Source organism: Argiope bruennichi, chromosome 8 (assembly GCF_947563725.1).
Source record: "Argiope bruennichi chromosome 8, qqArgBrue1.1, whole genome shotgun sequence".
NCBI lineage: Eukaryota > Metazoa > Arthropoda > Arachnida > Araneae > Araneidae > Argiope > Argiope bruennichi.
In genome coordinates, this window is record NC_079158.1 from 97,686,849 (window position 1) to 97,707,655 (window position 20,807).

Sequence of the window (20,807 nt, forward strand, 5' to 3'; positions counted from 1 at the left end):
GTTTATCTTACTCGTATACAAAGAAGAAAAGAAAAAGTATTGTAATCATTAAGAAAATTTGAAATTTTGAAAATCTTTACGATTCAGACCTCTCTGAATCCGAAAAACAGATTTTTGGAATTATGTCTGTCTGTTGTGAAAACACGACAACCCAAAAATGCTTTGAGGTAGGTGGATGAAACTGGACATATAAACTTAATACTAAATTTGTAGATTTATACAAAAATTTGAACAAAATTCATTGAAAGGAAGTCTGTCTAACCGGCTCTCGGAAGAAGTGAATGTGGTAATGTGGTGAAAGCTTATAAGCCGGTTAACAGCTACACTACACGAGCAATTGCTTTTGTATTGTGGTCATGTTACTCGGCTGCAAACCACAAGGTCCGAGGTTCTATCCCCGCTCATCACAATCCGCTACATTGGTGACCTCGGACGATGATCCTTCAACCTGCTTACAGCTGTTGTGGCGCCATCTACCAACCGCAAACCAAAGTCGTCAGATTCACTTGACACAACAACACAAAGTCGTCAGACTCACTTGACGCAGCAACAGCAACCATTCACCCACACACTCTCGCCATAATGCTTGGCGCTACTCAAATGGGTACTGGCGCTTTAGAATCAACAGCTAATACATCACCACTGAGCAGCCATATCGTCCGACTCACTGGAGGGAGTGTCTGTGGTGAAAGCTTATAAGCTAGTTAACAGCTACGCTGCACGAGCAATTGCTTTTGTATTGTGGTCATGTTACTCGGCTGCAAACCACGAGGTCTCAAGTTCTATCCTCGCTCATACCAATCCGTTACAGTAACTTCAAAATGTAAAGAACTAGACAAACGCTGTTTGGCACAAAGTTTAAGCATCTAAAACATAGATTCGTATCAATTTTTGAAGAATATTTGCCAGATTATACTCTTACTACTAGTATGCTTCCAGGTTATATACTCTTGCATAAATGTAAAAGCCATAATTAAAAAAAAACGTAATAGATAAGTGAAATTTGGCACGTAGCTTTAGAATCCCAAATTACTATATTATACTATGAAACTACTGTTTACTATATTACAAAACAAAAACTACCTGTGAGTACTTCTAAATAACAAAATAAAAATAAGAGCACTCGTGTCGTTCATGATCTTGTTCAGTAGCCACAATTTTATACGGCTGCTTTATTGGACAGAATGTGAGAAAATATTGAGGAGACCATTACCACTGACATTTCCTGTTTAGGAATTCTTTTTCTGTTTGACAATTTGTTGATTAGGAAATACTGAATTAGAATGATTTTATTAATTAAAGATAAAATAGCATAGAAAAATGGTGCTTCTGTGTCAATTCGTAGTATATAGCAAATGCTTCACTATTTGTCTTTAAAAAATAATGAAATTAAAACGTTCTCCAATTCTTTCCTGTTTTTTCTTTCTCTTTTCTTCATTTTTCAACCATTTCATTTTAATATTCGAATCAATAATAATTAAACATTTCCTGTTCATTATGCATTGTTTGAACAATATTTCTCCAATTTTTACTGCTTTAATTAATTAATTAAACTCAATAATGAAAACTATATTTTGCGATACTTTTCTGAATCAATATTCCTGATTTAAGGGCGCATGTTCAATATCCAGATATATTTGTATGACTGAAAATACTACCACTCTTGACAATGAATGCGAAAGTTTTAATAGAAATTTAAACAAGCTCTTTTAAATGTTGTTCCCCAATTTGTTTCTGAAATGACGAACTACTAATGATTTGAGATATGCAAAATGTATTTTTATAACCTGTACACAATTATTGGCGGATTACACTTAATGACTTAAGAAATGAATCTCCAAACTATTTTATGAGCGCACCAAATGCTTCAGGCCACAATACATTTATAAAAAAAGTACTGGAAGACTTGTTCTCCATTAGCTAACCCAGTCAAGGAGATTTCAAGGTTAAGTACTAGATTCCAGACAAAGAAAGAATAAAAAATAGTATGGATTTGTTTTGGTGGGAAGTCTGTCATCAAGATAGCCGATGAAGGAATCAACATAATTAGCAATAAATTAGATCCATCGAAACATTTCCTATTTTTGTATTCAATTTTCCATGAAATGATGTTTAGACATGTCTATTTATTGTATTTTTATGTATTGAAATCGTCTAGAAAATTGTTTTAGTTTTTTTTTATGTATGAAAATCGTTTTATTCTCATTTAGAAAAATCGTTTATATCGTTTCGTAGCAGCTCCACTCAATTGTTTTTGTATCAAGTATATAATCTGGCTAATATACAAATTAACTGAAACTATGCGAACTGAAATTTAAAGATAAGTATATTAACGATGAAAATGAATGTATAAGTGTCTGTCTATGTGTATTTGGTTATTGCTGGCGCTCTTCAGGCTCAACGTTTGATCTGTAGGTACAAAATTTGGTACATATGTATCCTGGAGGGTAAAAATATCCACCTCAGAACTCTTTTTTAAAAAAAATTTGAATTTGAATTAATTAAAAACTAGCAATTTTTTTTGAGTTTTCCCAAGATAACTTCTAAAAATATTATAATACATAAGTGAAGTCCTTTTAGGTTGCCCTTACTTGACATTTCCAATCTCTTGAAATAAAATTTAATCCTTTTAAAAAAATCAATATAAAACTAGAAACTCAGCATTTCACCACCAACTATATATTATTTATTCCGAGCAGCCTTTATAAATATGTGCTCCAAATTTAGGACAAAATATGTTTGTTATCCGAAGGAGATAAATAATTAATTACAACTGTATGTCTTAAAATATTTTTAAAGATTTCATTATGAAAATTCTGCTCCATAAACGTATTCGTGTTTTACTTTTCCTTACCTACAAATAGAGCATATAAATACAAACGAAGCCGCTAGCACAGTGTATAGTTTTTTACTAAATTATAAAATGAAGAGAGTTATGGATGAAGGTACAACTATCAATAATCAAGCAATATGAAATTAGAGTATACATGTCTATGTTAAAATTGCAGATCGTAAATGGAAACAAACTAGTTTCTATAAAACGACTGTGTTATGTTTGAGTGAAAACAACAGGAATGTCTCAGTTGTATCACTTTCTTTCAATATGAACATGAAAAATCAAAATCAAAACTTCATAATATTTAATTATAAATCAAATACAATCATTGATTTTTACGTATGATCTAACTGATCTGAGCGCAAACGCTTGCTCTCCATTAAAAGCCCTTCCCCGAATCTTTAATATTGACTTTCCACTTTAAACAAAGAAAAACTATTGTCTTTTTATCTTTCTTTTTGGAGAGCAAACGAAACATAAAAGGCAGCTTTGGGCGAAAAAAAAAATCTTTTAGAAGCCGAAAGACATCACGTTTGTATATTTTTTTCTTGCGATTTTTCCAATGCATTTTTTTAAAAAATCTTTTTATTTGCGAGCAACTGTTGAGGTAAAATTTTACACTGTCAGTTATTAGCAGTTTTTGTCGCGAGTTAATTTTCGGGGGTGGGGGTTGTGTAATGACCAACACAAGATACGTGCGTATGTTTATAAAAAAGAAAACAGGAAGAGAATCTTTCCAGCTGTAACTGAACCGCATTCAAGGTTATAACATAATAGTGTGTATAAGTGGTAATTTACATTTCGTGTATTTGTTTCTTTTTTCCTTTTGCAATTGTGTTTTTCAAAAAGAAAAGATACGAATATTAAATTGTAGCCTCTTCGATACGCTTGCAAAAACACAAACAAAGAAACTTCAAAATGACGTGCTATCGAATATTGGCTCAACAGGTGTTAAATAAGTTATTTCAACCTTACTGTATAATGATAAACGAGGTTTATTTTTTGTTGTGATAATCATTTTTAGTTTAAATTTATGATTGTAAAATCAAGTAATACTATTAAAGTTTGAGTATCTTTAAATTTTCAACAATTGAAACCATGTGCTGAAAAATTAGAACACATTTATGGAAATTAATTATTGAATAATCTCTACTAAATCGCATCTGTTTTTAAATTTTTAAATAGTTATCTGAATTTTTATTTACCTTTTATATGTCTTTTACCTGTATGTACTTTATGTACTTTACCATCTTTTATAATAAGTTGTAATTCCTATTTCTCAACATAATGATATACCGGGTGTCTCATAAATTTGTAAATACTTTAAAAAATCATAAAAATTGAAGGAATGTGTATATTTTAATGCGGTTTGCGAAACTGTTATTCTCATGAAGAGGGATTTTTTTTTCATACAAAAAAAGTTCAAAAATTTGTCGATAGAGGGCGCTAAACACAAGCAAAACATACAATTCTACGGGAAAAATACTTTTATTTGCATGCAAGCAATTGTTTACATGCGTATCACACCAGTACTACAGTACTTGTTCTATGTGTCCGCCATCACCACAAATAACAGTTTGGAAGCGGGAGACAACACTGGTAACTGCATCATACAGCATATCCGGATGAATGCATGAGATTTCGTGGCGAATGGCTTCCTTTAGCTGCACTAACGAAGTTGGCCTATGGCGGTACACCCGAGACTTAAGGTAACCCCATAGCCAAAAATCAAGGGGTGTTAAATCTGGTGAGCGTGGGGGCCATTCATGTGTAAAGTGACGGCTGATTGTCCGTTCTTCAGTAAAAGTTCTTCTTAAAAATGCCTTCACTTCGGTGTCGATGTGAGGAGGTGCCCCGTCTTGCATGAATGTCGCTGTGTCAAGGACATCGTGTTCCAATAAGGACGGTATCACTTCCTTCTGTAACATTTCCAAGTAACTTGTTCCATTAACTGAACATGTCTTCCATCCTGCTTTTTTACAGGGCTTTTCAAAGAAAAAATGGCCTACAATAATGGATGCAGTGAAACCACACCAAACAGTAACCCGTGGTGAATGCAGGGGCTTCTCAGTGTAAGCATGTGGATTCTCATGTGACCATATTCTACAGTTATGGGTATTAACTGCTCCATGCAAAGCAAAATGAGCCTCATCTGTCCACAATATTTTCAGCAGCCATCGCGGATCATCTTCAATTTTCGCCAAAGCCCATTTTGAGAATTCCAATCTCTTAGCTGTATCATTTGGTAAGAGCTGATGTAGCGATTGCAATTTGTATGGGTACAATTGCAATACACCATGAAGGATACGGTACACCGAAGTCTTTGGTATACCAGTTATCCGTGCCACTTCTCCTTCGCTACTGACTGCACTTGTAGACTGTTCCCTTAGCGTGTCCATTTGCGAAGAGACATCGGCGGTAAGTACTGTTGTTAAACGAGGTGCACCACTGTGTGGCCGATGACACAAACTTCCAGTTTCTTCGAAACGGCGTACTAGGGAAACAAGTCCAGCAGGAGGGATCGAACCTGAACCTTTCTTCAATCTTTTCTGGGTGCTAAACTTTCGTAACGCTTCAGCCGCCGATTCGTTGCTGACATAAAACAATTTTACCAAAAGTGCTTTATCCACCAGTGTCAACATCTTAATACAAACCATATGCAAACCTTTAGAAATGATGTGTCAATCGCTCACTCTGCCTTTCATAAGACTTTAATTTGCATATTTCCACTGATTTGCTTGTGTGCAGCGCCCTCTATTGACAAATTTTTGAATTATTTTTTTGTATCAAAAAAAAATCTCCCTTCATGAGAATAATAGTTTCGCAAATCGCATTCAAATATACCCAGTCCTTCAATTTTTATGAATTTCTAAAGTATTTACAAATTTATGGGACACCCGGTATTTTGTATGCCGTATGGTACTGAGCGATATTTTAGGTTATTTTATTTTGTAGATAGAAATTACAATGATTATTCTAGAAGTATTATAGAATCATCATGCAATCGAAACTCAACACCAGTTTTTGTTTGGTTTATCTTTCTACTTTAGGGAGGTTCGCAGAAAAATATTCAAATTTTATTTTTCTTTCTAAAAAATTGCTATTGATTTTCAATTGCATGACATTTGATTTTGGATCTGTTTAAATCATGGTAATTGGATTTACAATCATACTTTTTTTCTCTTCGAAGGTTTGAAGCGACAAACAATTGAATGTCCATGACTTTTTAGCGAATTTTCCAAATATTGAAATGATTAAAGTCAAAGCAAAACGATATTTTAACAAGAACATCGTACTAACAAAGGAAACCTTAAATTTTTTTGCTAAGTTTTTGGTTTTTTTTTTTAAATAAGTGAAGTTTACATAAACTGAATTCCATTTGAAGCAATAATCAGAAATTCATGACACTCAAGAATATGTACTGCATCTCTTTTAGTATACTAAATTTTCCTTTTTTTCCATTTCTTCTGGACGAAGTAAAGAGGAAGCATTGCAATGTCAAAAAATTTGAACGCAAGATATTGATGAATCTCCACGTTTTAGAACTCCCAGAGTCTTTAAAACCAATTTTGACATCATATCTGTCTGTCTGTGCATATGATAACACAAAAACGTTTGGAATTAAACGGCTAGAATTTGGTTCAGCCAAATTTCAACCAAATTCGTAGATTTCTATCAAATTTTGAAAGAAATTCATTTGAAGGAAATCTATCTAACCGGTTGATTGCAATAAATCAAAAATATAAAGAATTAGGTAGACATAATTTGACACACAGTTTAAGCATCTAAAATGTAGATCTACATAGGGATTGCAATATAGGACCAAAATTTCAATATCGGTATTTGGTACTTTTTAGAGCTTAATACCGGGATACCGGTTTTAATACCGGTATTAGAAATTTTAGAAAAAGAAAGAAAACACAGGGGATTTTTTGTTTTATTTGCCAGTTTTATTAGAGAGTGCAAATATCACAAAAAAGTAAAGGAACATCTTATTTATTTAAATCACAAAAAAGTGTAACTATCACTATTCAGTCTGTGCTACTATTACAAATTTTTGAAAAATAATATTAAGAAACATAATGCATCAATAAGCCTGAAAAGTAATTTTGTGCAACAATTACCAGCTATCGAAAACGCTCTTTCGGCATCTACGCTAGTTGCTGGTACTGTTAGTATGCGCGATATACTTTTTTCCAAGTATTTACCTCTAAATCCTTCATCTTCAAATAAATCGATTTCTCGTCGGATGGTTTTGGATATCGAATGATTTCTGTATTTGTATTTTGGTTCGTTGAAATTTTTTTATTTATCGCTCATTCTAATTTTTGTTCAAGAGACAATTCCTTTTCACTATCGGCATTAGTATCATCATAATCTTCTAAAATTGAACCGAATTCTTCTGAATGTGGATAGGTTTGTGGGTGAAAAATTTTAAGAAAATTTACTCTAAACTTAATCAGATTTGAATTGGTTATTTTCTTTTCTTCTTTCTCATTTTCATTTTTTAAATCATTTTAATTATGTAAATACCATAAGACATTTTCAATTTCGGTATGCCTATCTCCTGTGCGATTTTTCAATGTAATATATAATTCTTCAGATAGGGATGTGTGCTGTTCTTTCAGTGATTGCAACATGAAATTTATCGCTGCATTAGCTGTTAATAAATTAGAATTTCTCCGACATAATGCCTCAATAGTCAGTTTTATTGGAAGTAGAGCTGATACATTTCTGGATATTAAGTCGAATTCACTATCTGAAAAATTAATTTACGGGTTTAAGTCGAGTATTGCTTATTGGATTGGATTTTTCAGTTTCCAAAATCGTTCCATCATTAAGAGTAAACTGTTCCAACGTGTTTTAGAATCTAATATTAACATATATTCTGTTTTATTTTTAGTTAATATATATTTTTGAATTATGGCATATTTTGTAGGGAAACGTTTAAATATCTTCACAATTTTTCGAACTTTATAAATTATAGGAAGCAATTCTTGATGGGTTAATATTTCATCCTCATTAGCAATATCAACTTCAACAATTACATTGTCATTATCTTCATTGTCAATATCACTCCCACTCTTACTCTCTTCAAAGTTGGAATCCGAAGTTTCTATATCAGCAGTATTTGGATTCTTCTGTTCTTTCTTTCTTTATTTTTTTTGGCATAATACATCTATTACTTCTAACTGAATTCCATGAACATAGCACAATTGCTGATTTGCACCAATCAACTTTCCAACTTTTTTCATAACTGTTTCTCCATCAGTCGTTATGGATACAATATCTTCTTTCAGGGATAATCCATGTTTCGCTCATTTAGATTTAAGCAATTAATTAAGCCGTTAATTAACTAATTAATTTCGCATATTAAGGAGACATAAAAACAGAAACGTATACTATTTTGCTATGATGGTGATTCTTGAACATATAGTGGAGACATATAAAAATAATAATTTAAAAAAAATTTATAGTAAATTCCGAAAAACCGGTATTTAAATTTGTGAATACCGGTATTACAAAATTGTACAAATGGCTCAAAATACCGGTATTCGGTATACAGGTATTGCAATCCCTAGATCTACTTCAAACTTTGAATAATTATCATCAAGGAGGAATCAACATTCTATCAGTTTGTACTTTCTTAACTTGCCATAACTTATACACACGACGACTTAATGAAATTCTGTATGTTATCTTGTGACTACAACTAGCTTTTTAATAAATTTATGTGACGACAACTGTAGTTTTTTTTTTTTGACAAATTTTGGTCGGCATGCAAAAACGTGTCCGAAACACACATAATTTCGATAAATGCAGTAAAAATGCCAGATTCACAATAAGATCTATATTTCGTAACTATCTTTCAGCAATGGTATTCTCGGTATTCGCTGTCTTACCCAAGGTCCTTAATTTTATGCGGATAAAAGGGGATAAGGCATTTATTGTAGTATATGCAAGGAAGTTTCGGAAAGGCCACTCCCTCTGATTCTCTCCTATTTCTGTATAACAGATGTTGGCAATCTGCGGGTCTAAATCTACACGCGGTTCGCATAACGCATAATTAATCATATAACAAATTTTTAAGCAAGTAAATAATATAAATACAACAAAATAAAATATTAAATTTAAACAAAAGAAAATTTCTGAACAATATTTCATGAACATTTTTGAGCATAGGAGCAGCGTTAGAATCCCTCTTTCGGTGGAGAAAAGCCCGATCTGCCTGACACAAGAGCACGATTTGCTGTAGGGGAGAGAGATGTAAAAATGTATCTCTAAAATTTTAGCCAGCATTCAAATTCAATATACATTCTGAGGATTTAATTTATTAAATGACTAATTTATTAAAAGAAGGGTCTCAATGAGTGACAAAACAAAATCAAATACTATCAACCGGAGACATAAGTATTACAAAACATTTTAAAAGAACATGAGAATATTTAAAATATTTCCTTTAAGTTTTTCTTTATATTAATATGTACTGCAATTATATGTATCTAGCATCTTTTCAATAGAATCATTTCACATGTCATCACAATTACGTGCAAACTTCTTTTAAAGGCTCGTTGAAATACGTTGAGTATTGACAATGCTTAGCAGATTCCATTATTAATTTGTGTATGACACACCTCACAAGCATCATGTGAGCATAGATCACATCACTTCCAAGGTTTTTATGATTTTTTTAACAATGGTGCCAGATAATAATTGAAATTACGTGTCAAAAAAATCAATGAAGCAAAAATAATGCATGTTTTGTGTCGTTTCCGTGATATTATTATAATAAGAGACGAATACAGAAAATGTGACGACAATTTAATCAGGAAATATTTGGCAAATATTTGTTTAATTTGAAGTCGTTCTAACGTTATTTATCTACATATTATGAATGAAAAAATAATTAGTGCGCGTTTCCTTTTTTAAAACTTTAATAAAGTTTTCATTATGATTATAAACGGTGTAAGATTTAGGCACTTTGGGACTCCAGGCAATGTACACTATGTGGATCCTCTTTTAGTAATTGGTCAATTTAGTTTCACAAGCCAAAATTTTATTAATTAAATCAATATGTTATTTTAGTTCATTTTTTTTTATTTTAGTAGCTTTGCGATAATATACGTTTTTATTTATTTTTGAATATGTATGCAACGGAAAAAATTTCTCAAGAAATTAAATTCTTGAAAAATGAATCATAATTTAAAAAAATATTTTTATTTTTAAATAAAAACATTTAATTACAATGGCGAATTATAAAGAAATAATGAACTTTATATTATAATTTAATATTAAAAATTATTCTTTTAAAAAATTTGTCAGATGGAATATAATGTAATCAGTTAAACAAATAATTAATAATCCAACATGTAATAAATTATACTTTTATTTAGTAATGATTTCAATACTTCATTATAAGCATACATTGTAGTCGTTATATTTTATAGTTAATAGAATTTGTATTTTGAATAAATTATATTTTTAGTTAATAATGATTTCAATACTTCATTGTAAGCATACATTATAGTCGTTATATTTTAGAATTAATAGAATTTGTATTTTGAATTATTCATGTCTGTTATTTGTATTTTATTTTTACGAGTTTGTTTATTTAGCAAGTATACTAATTAAATTTTTATGGCTCTAAATCGAATCTTAGTCTATCAAAAATTCGATACTTATTGAAAAATAGTGAATTAAAAGAAATTTTATGAAGAATATGATGGATTTTCACTTCTCTACATAATATATGTGATAAAACTTTTTTGTCGCCTCAGGATTTAGTGCCAAAATTATATCTGATGCTTCTTCTTTTTCGTTATGATTATCAGAAACAATCGCATGGTGATTATTAAAATAATTTCTTGGTCTCAGTCAACAATTCGATCCCTTTAATAATTTAATCTGTTAAACTGTTAGTAATATTGCATTCCATTAAATGATCGTTTTAATTATGCATATAAATGAATATAATCTGACTGCCTCACCAGAATTTTACATTAGTCTACAAAGAAGTGTACAAGTGTTCCCGATTTCCAGATTGAATAATTATCATATAATAAATGTCATAAATGTATTTCGTGCCATGCAATCTTAACAGAATTCACATATTAAGTATATAATACATATCAATATTCACATATTAAAAACTTAATTATACTGAATAAAATTAAAATTTAACTGTAAAAGAAAAGATTTTTTTTTAATATTTTTATACTACGAGGGGTGATGCAAAAAAAGTTTACAAAGTAGAAAGTAGAAATTGTGGATGGGAATATTGTTACCCAGAGTGGAGACAGATGGCGCTAGTTGTCTTCGACCGGTCGTTCAAGTAGATAGTGTTAGTACTGAGACCTGACTGAAACAGCGACAGTAATGGTAAGACGTCTAGAGAAGTGGTCTCGCACATAGGTGCGAGCCGTGATACGATTTCTATGAGCCCAGAATGTGTCCCCATCGGACATTCACAGACAAATCGTTGAAGTGTACGGAGGGCGAAGCAATGATTAGACAACAGGTGGCGGAATGGTGTCATTCTTTTAAAGCGGGCAGAGAGATTGCTGAAAACGTTTAAGTCGGAGATCTGGAGCCACTCCTCATACAACCCCGATTTGGCTCCCAGTGACTATTTCCTTTTCCCTACATTGAAGAAATACTTATCCAAAACAAGGTTCTTATAAGACGGTGATGTTCAAAAGGGTGCAGAGAACTGACTCAATATCCAGGGACCTGATTTTTACCAAGACGGGTGAAACAAATTGGTCCAGCGGAGTGATGAATGCCTCAACAGGTTTGGTGATTATGCAGAGAAGTGACCGCCACATATGTCTCTTAATTACCATTTGTATCCTGTGTCTATTGTTAATAAAGCATTTTTCCTTTGCCTTGTAAACTTTTTTTGGATCACCCCTCGTATAACGTAATATAAAATTTAACTTTTACCTGAATTATATAAATTGCATATTTCAGCACATACAAAATAGTCATAAAATAACTTTCCAATTTGAAGGTATACTGCAGTTTAAATTTTTTGAAAAAACATTTTGTAATTGCTTTAAAATTCATTTGAGCTGCAATATTCTAAAAAGTTACTTTATGGCCACTTTGCACTTTGCTATTAGTTTTATTACTATTTGATTTTGGTAATAATATACACTTTAAAAATATTTATTATAAATACTCTTAACTTGTTAAAAAATCTACTAAAAGACGAAACACAATGTTGCTTTTATAAGAAAATAAATTGAAAATCTGCAAACCCTCTTTACATTTTAGAAAAGAAGATAATATGCAATTCTCCCAAGAAATAAATTTGATGTTTTTCGATAATCACTTCTTTAAGTTTAAATCTACTCAACAAATACTATTTTGAGATTTTAAATTTATAATATTATTAAATTTTAAAAGCTATCAATCCGTGTCAAGAATTTTTAACTTAAATTGAAACATCGGAGGTTTCTAATACTTTCACTTTATTAAAATATTAGTCAAATATCAAAAAGTTATGAACAAATTCGAAATAACAGGGAAAAGGTATTGGAATCAACTAGAAATAATTCAACTTCACAAATTCAAAATAAAAACAAATCAAATAGAAAGTCACAATTTTTCTCTTTTAGAATAAGATAATTAAATTTTTTTTTTGTTTCAGAGTTTGCATTTTCATACTCATTCATCTGTTTAAAAAGCTGTCTTCTTTGATTTCCATCGAAACTACGATTTCTTTTGGTTGCAGAACTCCTTGTTGACCCAAATGGAATTCCAAAGGAACCTGTTGGAAAGGATTTATAACACAACTTATGGACAATTCAATAAAAAATAAATCAGAATACTTTAGATGTATTCCTAAAGACTGATCCAGAATAAATATTCATCAATTCGTTAGAAGCTCAGGCCTATGGAACCAGGCAATGAATATATGAGAACATGAAATATAAACATAACTTGTGATCTCTAAAAAGTTTATTGTGATAAAAGACCAAAGGTCAGATTCAAAGAATGAAAGATGCTTAATTCATTTCCTTTTCAGGAGGTGGCATGATCATTGTTATATATTAATATTAATTTTATTACGAATCCGTAATGTTGCTTCTCAGAACAGTTGGTTCCATCGCAGGAAGGAAAAGTTTTACGGACAACTCTATTGGGTGCTGCCCGGATGCTAAATCAATGACCCCTGGGCTTGGCGACAAACTTGGCGACCATTTGTCAACTTGAAGACGAATTTGGCTATTTTAGCGATAAAATGGATGATACTAGAATTTTTAAGAATTTTGGCAATGAGTTCATTAGGACGCAATCCAAGGTGATACTTCGAGATCCTGTGTCAGTAATTGTAAACAATTGTTAGGCCGAGCTAGAGGAAGTCATTTGAGTTTAGCCTTTGTTAGTAGTTGAACTACTTCTCTCCCTGAATGCTTCGAGCTGCTCATCATTGTTGTGCTTTTTGCTAGAAGTGCTATTGTTTTTTGCTTGTGTGCGTCTTGGCTGTGTTTGGTTGTCTTGAAGTTTTGGTCTCTATTCGTACCTTTGTGTTAATAAGCGTCGTCATTCGTTATTGAGGCATGTTGACTATGTCACCATACATCCATTACAAGCGATTTCATTGACTTTACGGATTTAGTGGAGGAATTTCCTTAACAATATTTATATTACTATTCAATGTAACTGATAATCACTTTCATACGTACATCTATTGGCTAAGTAATTTCAATGCCATATCAATACCCATATCATCTGCAATGTCCGGAAGGTAAAAACTTCCAAGTTTAAAAACTCTGTAACTCATCTCTCAAATCGGCAAAAGTATCATGACCAATTCAAGAAGCAAACCAATATGGGCCATTTAATATCAGCCACCCGCTCATCCTATAATGTCTTTTCTAAATCAATGCATTTAATATTGAAAACTTTTCAACTTTCTTATTGTTAAAGAGAATTTCTTCTCAGTTGCAAATTTGAGTTACTTATGTAATGAATTGGTGATTAGGGTAATTAATTTTTTCAGTAAAATTCTTAGTTTAAAATAAATGTCTATTATAAGCTTACTTAAAAAAAAGACCATAGAATTATAATTCCAAGTGGTGTAAGAGAGCAATAGATATTAACAAAGTCTGTATAAATAAACAGTTTGTGATGCATAAATTTTTGATTTATGTGCTGTGTTCGAAAATTGCCATGATTCAAGTATTGTGACTTTCTCTTTTTTCAACTAAGTTACTTAGTATTCGACATGAAAAATCAAGTTCCACGCCGAATCTACATTTTCTTGAAAGCTGTCGCCTTCTTAACTTTCAATGTTCATCACCTTGCATTTATGTCAGGATTGAGAAAAGTATGCATCTAAGTTTGGGCTGTCAATGTGGAAAATTATTTGCTCTGCCCATATCTACTGCTAACACGTTCGATGGGGGAACTTCGTAGACCTTAAGAAGAGAAGTTTTTAAAATAACGGCACAACAGGTCAATAGTTTGTGGCTATTTGCTTTCGCTCTTTCATTGTCATTGTGACTTAGTAGACGTAATTGCATCTACATTCATTTGCTTCTGTTCTTTATCTTTATTGATCTATAAAAGGATGATATATCTGTTGATTATTGAAAATTTGTTTTGAATCATAATTTGAAGATTTTAACTTTTTAAAAACCAAAAGCGTTAAATGAATTCATATTTATAATCTATTCATTTCTGGTACTTTATATACAATTAACCAAAGATTATTTTCACTAAGAATTTATAATAATAATTCTCTTTTAAATTTTGGCTTAAGTTTTGAAGAAGAATTGTATAGAGTACTGCTGTTTTTGAAAAGTGAATTCTTAATTTCAAATTGAAATTAAATGTTTAAAGAAATAACAATAGAATATTGAACCGAAATTTGAAATCCATATTTTATAGAACATCACACATTTGAATACAATATCTTAGAAATTATCACACATCTGAAGACAGTACTAATAAACTATTAGATAATTTTAGTATGTAATTGTTAGGTAATTTCAGTTTTACTTCAATCTCTTTTCGTGATTTTCTAATTCATGTCTTTATAATCAAATTTTTGTTAATAAATAGATCACAAGAACGATGGTGCTTTTATTATACGACATTCCTAATGAAGTAATTTTAAAAGAAATTGAGGGATTTCTCTTCCAGACAAGGATCACTAATTCCACTGATAATTAGATCTAAAACTGACAGTCAAACTTGAAATCACTGACTTCGATCAAAAAAAGACCGTAACATCTACGTTCCAAGAAGACATTTTTGGAACATAAGCGGTGGGGTATTTTGGGTTGGAATTAAGATGTTTCCAGGGGAAGGAAACGGATATCATTCAGGATACATGAAAGGTTGATCTCACTTTTGTTTCTGAACATCTGTTGATCTTGAAGTTGGCAATAATGAGAGCAAGGCAGACTTTTATCTGCATGAGAGCGAACCGCATTCCCACACAGTTCCTGGGTCCGGCCCCGAACGGGAGATATGAATAAGGATCTCGTTTGGCTTTTGCTTCTGATGTGAATCTATGTGGAAAATATTGTATATGATATGAAACATAAAGAAACCATCCATTGAATTATAGTATACTATTACATTTACATAAAGCTCTGCATATTATGAACAATATAGATAATTTTTCTTTCATTTAATTAGCACAAAAATAGTTCCTTTTTGACTGTCAGTCTGTTAGTCTTGTATTTTAATTTCTTTTTCCCATCAAATATCTGTTTATAAAGTACATTTGATCAAGTTTAACTGTTAAAAATTTATAAAAAGTTCAAGTGAGATACTTTCCGTTGAATTTTGAAACACCTTGGTTCCACCTTTAATAGAGTAACAGAATTGAACATGCAAAAATGTCATTGCTCCTGCACACAGAATTTTAGAAATTAATTTTTTTAACCCTAAAACTACCATATTTGGCATGTGATTACTCCTAGAAATGCCATTTATCAATAAAATGGAGCTTTCTGAAATTTTAATAAGATTTTTAATTACAATTTAGTTAATTTTAAATTACAATTTAGTTAATTTTAAATTACAATTTAGTTAATTTTAAATTACAATTTAATTAATTTTAATTTATTTAGTTTTTTTAAAAATAATTTTGGAGTATATTATTACATAAACATTATTTTCATATCATTTTAAAATTAAAAAAATAATATGCCTTTCAGACATATCACTTTTCTTATTGTACTATCCTTTCGTCTTATTTCAGTAATATTTTGAAAATATTTTTAAATGCATTTTACTATAGTGGTTTCCAGTAATTTATTTATTGGATTTATACTTTCTTTGCGATGCTATTAATTTCTGTTTTAGTATGAATGTCGTCACGCTATATAATTAAAAGCAACATTTAAACACGAAATATAAACATCCGAATCCCCTTACCTGTCTGGATCAAATCTTTCGGGATCTGGCCAAAGTCTGGGATCCCTGTGCATGGCGATGACGGGAATGGACAGAATCATACCTTTGGGAATCAGTATCCCTGTGTCCCCCAATTTGTAGTCAGTATCTGAATAACGCTCCAGTCTGCAATAAAAATTACTTACCAATTTTTTTTTTTCATATTAAATCTTTTTTTTTTTCATTCTCCATATATAACAACCTTGTAATAATTTATGAATCGTGAGCAAACCCATGAAAGTCAAAAATTCTTTAATGTTTCATTTTGCACAAGCCGCCTCAGGCGATCAGCCGGTTCGTCGTGAATATTCGTTATATATGATTTCAGATAAATTGTTTAGATATATCTTCGTGATCATGATTCTATCAAACTATTTGATTTTACATGTCTTACTTAAGTTCTGCTCCTAATTATTGTGCATATGACCCTTTCTGATGGAGACCAATTCATGCATCTTCAAAATTTTGCGGTATTTTAACTTCACTTTTGTATTTGCAAAAAAGTGAGTTTCAGAGATAACTTACAAGGTTATTAATATCATTAAAAAATAGTTGTTGAGATTTTAAAATGGTGTAAAATTTCTTATCGTGCAGTAATATTTTCGGAAGTTATCGCTGAAAAATACTTAAATTTTGCTTAATTTTTAACCAATTAAAATTAAAAAAATAATTGCACATTTGTGCTCTCTAAGGTATGTGTGTACTAAATTTGGTTGCTGCAGATCGAGCGGCCTGACTTGTAGAGCGCCAACATGTACACATACACATTCATCTTTATTATTAGAAGAGATGAGCATTAAGTGCTTCGCAATATATTAAAAAATAACCAACTATGATTTCTTCTGCCTGTTGCGGTTTGCCTGTCTCCTGTTTGATAAAAAATTGGCACAAAGATGAAATTTTAATAACATTTTGATAGTTTAAAGATTGAGAGAGAGCATACAATTTTATTATAAATCCGAGTTTGTATCCGAAATTTCATTTTTCAATATTGTTGCGTTTTCGATTTATCCAGCTCTCTTGTATGTGAATGTATGGACTGACAAACAATCAAACCGTACACGGGTTTGGTTCAAAATTTAATATACGGAATCTGCATTTTAGAATGTAAAATGATATTCCAAATTTTATCTAGACTTCTAAGCTTGGATATCAAGGTTTTTACTGGCCTTGGTGGCCTGGTGGTAAAGTCTCGGCTTGTGAGCTGTAGGGTTTCAGGTTCTAGACCCGATTCCACCGAAGAACCATCGAGTAAGGGGGTCTGTTGCACGTTAAATCCGTCATGCCAAACGTCCTCCCGCTGGTGTGGCGTAGAGAGGGGGGTGCCAGCTCAGGTGTCGTCCACGTCCTCTGACCGCGGTTCAAAATGACGAGGTCCGTCCAAAAAATAGCCCTAGTGTTGCTTTACAACGGGTCGTTAATATAACTAAATTAAACTAAAAACCAAGGTTTTTGCTAAATCGAGTTTTACTGGATTTTTATGGGTTTTTTTTTTTTCAATTTTGCATTTTGTAAAGCATTTAGACTTTTAGTTTTGTTCTAGATTTAGATCTAAATTTTTATGTTTTGTAATTACCAAGATCACTTTTTTTTCAGACAGACATATTAACATTTTCCTTCAAAATCTGACAACAATCTACAAATTTGGTATAAATACCATAAATCAAATTTCATCCTTTTAGCTCAAAGATTTTTTTGTGTGCGTGTCATCGCTTTCACAGACGAACAGAGATAATTAAAAAAACGCATCCACTACCGAAATGAGTTTTTAGAACAGACAGCCTTTGTACCATTCTGACAACGTGGCATAAAGCTTTGCGCTATGCCTGGGAACATCAACACCGTCATTGGCCTACCGATGAATCGAGACACGTTGCATGGTCTGACGAACTTTGTTTCCAATTGCATTGGGTGGATGGACGCGTATGTATAAGGACACAACCTCACGAATGTATTTTTTCACGTCAGCAGAAAACTGATCAATCTGGTGGAACTTTTGGGATGATATGGGGCATATATAGTTAATGTGATATGGAACTGCTGATATGCCAAGAGATGAATTTGAAAACCTGTACCCACTCATGCCCCTTTCTGCATTCCGACAATTCCAGCAGAACAATGCGACATTCCTAGTGCCGAGAATTGCTACAGGGTGGCCCCAGAAACACTCTTTTGACATTAGACCCTTCCATTGATCGCCTAAATTTATAGACATGACATTATTGAACATATGTGGGATACCTTACAGCGTACTGTTCAGAAGAGATATCCACCACATTGCAACCCAATATATTTGTGGATTGCAGTATAGAATTCATGATGTAAATTGTTTCCAGTACACTTTCAGACATTAAATGATTTCATGCCATGTCGTCGTATCATGTCGGCACTTCTTCGTGCTCGTAGGGGCTCTACACGATATTATGTAGACGTACCAGTTTATCTGGTTCTTCAGTTCACAGGTGAATGATTATCCTTTAAAAAAATTAAGTTGATGCTCTCTTATGTTCTTTTATATAATGAATCCATTTTATAAATGAATATTAATGCATTCTTTATAGTCAATTGTAATTTAGCATTGTCATGAAATAAATGAGCCTATCATTTTATTGATTAGTTAGGCAATTAAATCTTTAAATTCTTGGATAGAATTTTAAAACTAGCCACCATCAATTAACAAGCACTTTATCTTGAAAATACAATATATATATATATATATATATATATATATATATACACTCATGTCCAAAATTAAGGTCACGAACATAAAATCTGAGAAAAATGAAAAATTATTTACTGTGTTGCCACGAAATTTGGCACAGAGGTACACTACAATGGAAGAAAGAATATAGACACATAACAACATGGAAGAGATTTTAATTGTGAATTAAGAAACAGGGCATATCAAAAAGTGTTACATCATGAATCAGAGATAAAGCATTTATCTCGGGAAAAGCCTGTCTACTATGGAGTGTGACCACCGTGCACTCCTATACAGGCTTCAAAACGAGCTTTCATACTGTTTATGAGGGTGTCAATAAATGCTTGTGGCAACAAAGCCCATTCTTCCAAAAGCGCGCCTTTTAACTCATGGAGGGTATTAGGAGGGGGGTTACGATGTGCAATGGCTCTTCCAAGACCATCCCAAACATATTCAATAGGATTGTGATCCGGAGACCTCGAGGACCAGTCCATACTTCGAATATCTTCTTCCTCAGGAAAATCATTACGATCTGGGCTCTGTGTGGACGTGCGTTATCGTCCATAAACATGAAGTCTGGGCCAAAAATACCCCGGAACAACCACATAGGCTTCAAGGATCTCATCTCTATAGAGATGTGTATTGACAGTACCCGCATCGAAGACGTGTAGTGGTGTACGACTGCCCAACATTATGCCACCCCAGACAAGGAATCCTCTGCTATCAAATCTGTCGATTTCTTTTACGTCGGAGGGATGATAGCGAGCTCCTCGCTCTCTCCAGATGAAGATTCGACGAGTGTTACTCTGTGTGGTAAATCTCGACTCATCATTGAAAAGAACACGACCTCATTCTTGTTGTGCCCAAGACTGCTGTGTTAGGCACCACAAGAACAGGGATTTTCTGCTGGATGCGGTCAAAGGGACGCACTCAACTGGTCGCCGGGCATAAAGGGCCCTCTCTGCTAGACGTCTGTATACTGTTTGTCTGGAAATTCTTATTCCAGACGCAGCAGGAAGGTCAGGAGCAAGTTGAGGAACCGTTGTCAGCCTATGCCGTCGTGCGCTTAATGCCAAATAGGGATCCTGTGCAGGCATCTTTGTTCCATGACGGCCTTGGCCGGCCTTCCTGGTTACAGTACCACTTGTTTGGAACTAATTCCACAACCTGGATACCTTTTTCGGTGCCACTTGTAATCATCGAGCCACCTCCGCTTGAGACTTCCCAGCTTCAAGCCTGCCAACGATTCTCCATCTCAATGAATCGTCTAAACGATTATGAGAACTCATTCTCACTGGAAACAAGTTAAATTTTTTGTTTTAATTCAATATTCACAAAATTGCAGACAAAAATCGCAGATGCCTAAACGGTCTAATTTCAGTAATTCCTCAAAAACTAATGCTAAACAACATTTTTTTCCCACAACAAAGGTTAATATCGTGTTGCCGGTCCTTCACAATATATAAAATATAATTTGTTTAAATTTTACTGGTAGCCATTTAGAATTACTTTGAAAAACATTTTTGTGACCTTAATTTTGGACATGAGTGTGTATATATATATATATATATATATATATATATATATATATATATATATATATTACTCAGATTCTTCTCTAATTTTCAAAGATTCACATTATGAGAAATGGTTCTTTTTACGAACCAATTTTAAATATAAGAGAGGCAGAAAAATATATTAAAAACGACAGTATAATTTTTCCTTTTAAAAAATAAACGGCGACGATCAGAAAAGAGCACGGATCATTCATTAAAATAAGTGCTTCCATCAAGAATGAAAATTTATTTTCTGGGAGCAAAATTTCCTACTGTTGCTAAGATCTTGTATTAAAGG

The 20,807-nt window shown here is 32.4% G+C and overlaps 1 protein-coding gene across 1 annotated transcript in view; it reads right to left on the bottom strand.

Moving 5' to 3' along the window:
- Nucleotides 1-12,508: 12,508 nt before the first annotated feature.
- LOC129980817 (cytochrome P450 3A8-like) overlaps nucleotides 12,509-20,807 on the bottom strand; it is a 36,094-nt gene continuing 27,795 nt past the window's right edge. Inside the window, exons 12-14 of the mRNA XM_056091208.1 lie at nucleotides 16,235-16,378; nucleotides 15,198-15,360; nucleotides 12,509-12,608 (exon numbers count right to left, since the gene is read on the bottom strand). Coding sequence (XP_055947183.1) covers nucleotides 12,510-12,608; nucleotides 15,198-15,360; nucleotides 16,235-16,378 — 406 coding nt within the window. The 3' untranslated portion in view covers nucleotide 12,509. The remainder of the gene's footprint in view (nucleotides 12,609-15,197; nucleotides 15,361-16,234; nucleotides 16,379-20,807) is intronic.